This window comes from Nesoenas mayeri (assembly GCF_963082525.1).
Source record: "Nesoenas mayeri genome assembly, chromosome: 3".
Classification (NCBI taxonomy): domain Eukaryota; kingdom Metazoa; phylum Chordata; class Aves; order Columbiformes; family Columbidae; genus Nesoenas; species Nesoenas mayeri.
The window spans coordinates 90362751-90368750 of record NC_137544.1 but is presented as its reverse complement, the minus strand read 5'-3'; the positions used below and the strand labels follow the sequence as shown (position 1 = coordinate 90368750).

Genomic DNA, 6000 nt, shown 5'->3' with positions numbered 1-6000 from the left:
TCACCTAGACACGGGGAGTTTATTGCTGGCATAGAGTTGGCAGCGGGTGAAAGCCCTTTGTTGTTACTGCTGGCAAACCTGTCGGTGGCTTCCTGCAGGTTCAATGAGTCTGGGAGCGTATCAGTCAGTCCCTGATAACCTTCCTGCCTGTTTTGCCAGGGAGGTGCTGGAAGACAGGCCATGGAAACAGAGCACCTTGCTCATGCCCAAGGGCAGCTGGTGCAGCAGGAGCCGGTGCCATCCTGGCCCCGTGCTTGCAGTTGGTCTGAGCAAAGGCAGTGGCGAGCTCCCTGGGTGACTCGCGATGGGATATACGTGTGCTCTCTACAGATCTGCACTCTGGATCAGGGAACAAGACAGGCAGGTCACAGCAGCCTGTTACCCTCCTGCTGTTAGCGGTGCAGCACAAGCAGCTATCGGTCTGCTACATCCTGAGCAGAGCCCGCCCAGGTCGGGGACCCACGGCACGCCGCCCGGAACGCAGCGGGCCTCCTCGGTACCGGACTGCAACTCCCCGAGCCGGCGGAGCTGGCACAAGCGGGCACTTCATCGGGGCCCCTTTAAGTGGAGGCCCCGCCCCGTCCCGCCCCGGCCGGCCAATGGGCGCCGCGGCCGCCGCGCCGTTTGTTGCAAGTTTCCCGTCGCGGACAGGGGCGCGGGGCTGCGGCCGTGCGGGGGTTCGGGGCGGCGGCGCCTGAGGGCAGTGGGGCGCGATGTCCGTCGGGGGCCGCCGGCGTCGGGGCTGAGGGGGGCAGGGGGGGAGCGCAGCCATGAGCGCAGCCCGGGGCCCCGGCTAGGGAGCTCTGCATTCCCTCAATAAGCACTCTGCGCTGAGTGTCTCTTGTCCCTTGCACCACGCTGCCAGCTGGTACCTCCCTCCTTTCTGAAGCGTAACCGGGGAGGGGGTGGAAAGCAAAGGAAGTTTGGTGCTTATTTTTTTTTCTTTAGGCTTTAGAAAGGGATTCCCTCTTCCTTCCCCCGCGGAGGGCTGCAGGACAGAGTGCGGTGGCGGACGATAGAGGGGCGCAGCTGTAAGCCGGCTGTCCGGAGCCTTGCCCCCGCCACCCCCGCCGCCGCGTACCTGGGGGTGCTGGATGCAAGCTCTGCGGAGCTCCTCCAACCGTAGCGGCAGCGGCTCGGCAGATGTAGATGCGTGCGTGTGTGTATGTTTAACCCTTTCTTGGTTCCTCGGATTTGTACCATGCTGAAGATCCTCACCAAAAAGCTCAAGAACCAGAGTTTGAACGAAATTCAACCTTTCCAGCTAAAGGTAAGAACAGGAGGTTTTGTCTCGGTTATTTTTGCACCCTTCGTGTAACTAATAACGGGGCCTTGAGACACTAGTAACTTACAGTGTTTATTACGCTGGGCCAGTTTCCTCTCAGCCAGTGTGCTCAGTAGGAACTGGCCTGGGCTGTATTCCTGCTACTTAAGTCCTGTTCCTTTGCCCTCAGAGTTACAGTGCACAACCTAGTAGGTAATACAAAAAGATGGATAAAGGGAAATGTATCTGTCTATTCCTTAGAAGGATTAACTTTTAATGGTGTTCACATCTAGCTACATAGGCATTCATAGTCTAGTTACCTTTGTATGTGTGCCATCTGTAGTCTCCCAGCTCTCACCTGACTGGAACTCCACTGTGCTAGGTAATGTACAAACACTATTTGTCTAAAATGCCTTTCAGCTCATTATTTGCTTTTCTCTCACTTCTGATCTAGAAGGCTGGAATATAAGCTAAAGTTTGTAGTCTGGCTCACTGTGTTGACCCATGGCTTTCCAAACTCTGCTTACATCCTTTCTTAGTATTAAAAAAAATAAAATAAAAAAATCCCACCACAAATTCACGATAAAGGGTTTCTAAGCCCTTCCTGCCAAATGCAAGGAGGAATTTTTGAGCCATGTGCAATGGGATAAAAATGGAGTCATAATGAGTTACTTACAAAAAAATCACCAGATCCTGTATTGACAAAAGCGTTGTGAACTGAGGATACTTGCTGAAATCAGTAGAGTTACTCTGTTTCAGCATCAGTACTGTGGAAAGTCTAGTGCCTGGCCCCAAATCAAAGAAGGGATCTGGAAAAAGTGGCAGCCTTCATTGCCTGAGTTGGGGGCTGGGGATCTGTATACCAGACTCTAGAGGAGTCTTTTGTATGTGTTACACAGAGGCGGTTTGCTGTGTGGCTGCATTTCTGCGCAGTCACTCTGGACAGGCTGATGGCAACTTTCTTGGAAACAGTGCTGGTGTTTCCTCAAAGTTTGCTGTGTTTGTGTACTTCTTCATGCAGGGATTGCACATCCTGTGGTTCTTGGAGGAGGCAGGATTATATTTTATTTTTAGAAATAAAATAAGGGCAATGCTTTAGGTTGTAGTAGATGGATTCAGTGCAGAATATATCTGCAAAGACACAGGGGGATTTCTTTTGAACACTGTGTTTCTGGGTCTTGTGGCTGTGATCACCTCTTTTAGCTTTATTGTTTGTCTCTTGGAGCCTCAGGTTGTGAAATGATGAGAATCTTTAGAAGCAGCAATCAGGGGTATATACAGCCTTCAGGATGCTTGGAGGAAAGCAGGAGAACCCACAGGAGTGTGTATCTGCAGCCATTTTGTTCATATTAGTGCAAAGGTTTCATGCTGCAAACAGGTGGTCTGCAGTCTCCTCAATAGAGGAGACTTAGGCTTGCACTGTTTCTTGCCAGGCTAATATGTATACCATCAGAGGTAGCATTGCAGTCTGCTCTGGGGAGTGGTACAATGACTGGTATACATGTGTATGGGCAGAAAGCCAGACTTTCAAATTCTGGGTTTATGTAAGTTTTGTAGGCCTTTGGGGACCATGTGCAGCTGCCTGGTCTTAGTTGAGCCTTGTACCAGCATACTAACAAGTTAAGAGACAGCACTGCACAGTCTGCTAGGTGTGGGCAGTTCTTGCAGGTGTGGACATGGGATAGGTGGCACCAGCAGTGAGTGTTGTGGGAGCTTCCTGTGTCTGCCCTGTGCATGAACCCTCTGATGAGGTCAGGTGTCCTGTGCTATCTCCCTCTTGCTGCCTTCAGATGATGTGGGGCTGCCAGGCACAGACTGGACTTCTGTCTTCTCAGCTTCCTCATGTTGGTTTGTGTCTGTGCAGTATGTATTCTGGCATGTGTGGTACGTGCATTATTTAAAAGGTCCAGCCTGCTGTCATTGAAACCTAATGAAAAGTTAGGTGTGATCATAAAATCAGAGAATGAGTGACCAGTTTGGGTAGAATAAGAACTGATATGCATTTACCATCCAAACCAAGAGCTTTCTGAGCTTCAGAAACAGTGTACTTAACCATTCTTCTCCTTCATTACCCACTTGCTTTTGCACTTTATGACCTTTGGAAGTTCCCAAATTCAAGGAAAAGCAAGCTGCTGTTGCGTTTCTAGCTTGCAACACTCCTGCAAAGTCCTGGGAGCCTGTCCCTGGGTAAATTGTCAAATCGTTTTTGTAAGCCTGGGAGATTTGACCAACCTTGGAGTGGCATCCAAGTTTTGGGGATCTTTTGGCGATTAAATTTCTGCCCACTGTAAAGATCTTGTTTTGGTACCATGTGTCCCGAATTGGTTTGGTGTGACTATGGCAGGTCTTCTCCCCCACTTGGAGAAGCTGAGAGGCTGCCATTGCCTCCTGTTTGTGAAACCAGGAAATATATGCAAGCTTTGGGTGTTGATGTAATGGACTTTGTTTTTTCCCTCTACTAAAACTGGTCTTTAGGCAGTTGACAACTAAGGCTGCTCAGAGGGCTTTGACTCAAGAGGTCTGCTAGTTCATGCTTGTGTTGCTGAGGAAGCTACTGTCCCTTTATTGCCCTGTCACCAGAAGTCACCCTAATGGAAAGGGAGGGTTTGACTGACTGACATTGTGTCTGCTGTTGGGTTAGCGTCTGCTGCCAGCAGTTTCTGGTAAGGGTGGCTGGGCTGTGAAGTGTGGTAGTTAAGGCTCAAATTTGAACCCTTACTTTGGAAGACTGGTCCTGCTGAACTTGCTGTCTCCCTAATGGACACTTGTGACCCTGTAGCGGGGGTGGCTCAGTGGCAGCGTTTCCACTCCTGAGCTGTTGTAGTTCATAGTCCAGCCTGTTGGCTTAGGGTCCCATCAGCTGCTTTGGCCAAATCCAAGAAAGGATTGTGAATTGGAGCCTTGTGCCTCAGCCTGTTGTTCCACCTCTTGCTTCAGTGGTCTGGTGTTATTTGCTAGCAATTAGGCCAGATTCAGAAGCTTCCAGTTTTTGGATGGCTGTTAGAAATTGAGATCCAACAGCAGATCTGACTTTACAGGTAGGAGTTCATCTTTGATAGGAGCTGACAACTGGGTCTGTTACAGAGCAGATTTTGTGAGACAGGAGAAAAGTGAGAACAAGGGGTTGCCCCATACTGTAGTGGCATGCTTCAAATAAGGAAAGTGAGAGAGACATGTAACTCAAGGCCTGAAATTTTCATTGGTTGTCCAGTCTCACAGTCTAGTACAGTTTTTTAATTATTTTCTTTTGTAGTTTTGGACTGGTAGCCCTGAGAAACCTGTCCTGAACTATAAGTCAAATTGTCCAAGGAGCTTTAAAAATGCATATCCTGGGGTTGCATGTGTGTTTTTGTGATGGAGTACTGATACTGAGCCCTAAGAAGTACTCTCCAGCTGACTCAGTGAGCTGTCTACAAATGAAATGTCTTACTCATCCCCACAACTTGGGGTAGAGGTTTCTCATACACATGCGTTTCTTCCAAATCCCTCTTCAACTGTTGTGGCCTTGCATGGCCTGTGGCTAAAGTGTAGGTGTCTATTTTCTAAGCTTTGCTTGCAAGCAAGCTCCTTGGGGCAGGGGGCATCTGGCTGGAACAAGTCTGCACATTGCCAGTCAAACTAAGCCCTTAATTAGCGGCCCTAGGTGTTATCAGAATGAAACAGTTGGATTGTGGTGTGTTAAAAAATTAACTGGCTGGAACAAGTAGCTGAAGAAAACTAAGCACTGGATTCCATTCCAACTTTGCTGTTGACAAAAACTACTTTGGAGGCAATACAATTGTTCTAGTCCACAAGAGTTGTTAAATTACTTATTGTCTTGGCATACTTCTTTTTGTCCTGGGCAGGGGTAATTAAGATATGTTTGCCATTTCCTTAATGTCAATCAACAAAATGAAGTAATATGTGGGTCTATTCTGGTGTCAGAGAACTGCCTTTCTCTGCTATGTAGTTTTAGCTTTACACTTGCTTACAAGGAAACTGTGGGTTAGGCATTAACAAAGCCACCGAGTCAGTTCTCTTCATGTACCTTGCAGCTTGTACATATGCATCTGCAGTTCTGGGGACTGGCAAGTTATTTTCTGCTGGCATCTGCATCCAGAGCCAGCTATGAGACTCTGGTCTGGCTGGCCAGCCCTGATCAGTGACCAAGAGTTTTCCTGACCATTCCTATATGAAGGGTGCAGTTGTCTGTTCAAAGTGAACCTCAGGCTTGCAGGCAGTGACTTATGAGTCACTGTCCTGGTGATAGCTGGTTATTCTGCAGTGCCAGGAGTGTGTTATTTAAATTTTTTTCTCCTCAGACCAAAAAAGAATGAAGTAGAATTGTTGTTATTGAGGCACAGTGAGTGTGCTTTCAAAGGGCTGTGTAAGGGCTCATGCTTTGTATGAATGAAAACAGATTAATTTCCTTCTTTCTTTGGGTTGACTGCTTGTCACGTGTTCAGCCAGCCACTGGTCTTCAGGCTGGCTGGAGACAGCTTGGCACAGTGAAAATTTAGCTTCATCTGTCTCCTGTGGAGTGTAAAGGTTTTCTCTCCATCATGGATTTTTTTTTTTCAGCACCTCCCACCAAACAGGTTTATTGCTCTAGGGCTGGAGGACTCTGTTTTACATTGAACCTTTGCTTTTCTTCCTACTAACACCTGATAACATTAGATGCTTCTAGTTGGTATTGATCTCATTCAGGAGGGTGGTAAACACTTGCATGAATATAAGTGTGTAAATATAGTTTTGGC

The 6000-nt window shown here is 48.0% G+C and overlaps 1 protein-coding gene across 2 annotated transcripts in view; it reads left to right on the top strand.

Annotated features, from left to right (window-relative positions):
* The first annotated feature begins 763 nt into the window (after nucleotides 1-763).
* Nucleotides 764-6000, top strand: part of LOC308038371 (uncharacterized protein) — a 58117-nt gene continuing 52880 nt past the window's right edge. For both annotated transcript variants that reach the window (XM_080340866.1, XM_080340865.1), the window contains exon 1: nucleotides 764-1270. In XM_080340866.1, coding sequence (XP_080196992.1) covers nucleotides 1166-1270 — 105 coding nt within the window. In that variant the 5' untranslated portion in view covers nucleotides 764-1165. The remainder of the gene's footprint in view (nucleotides 1271-6000) is intronic.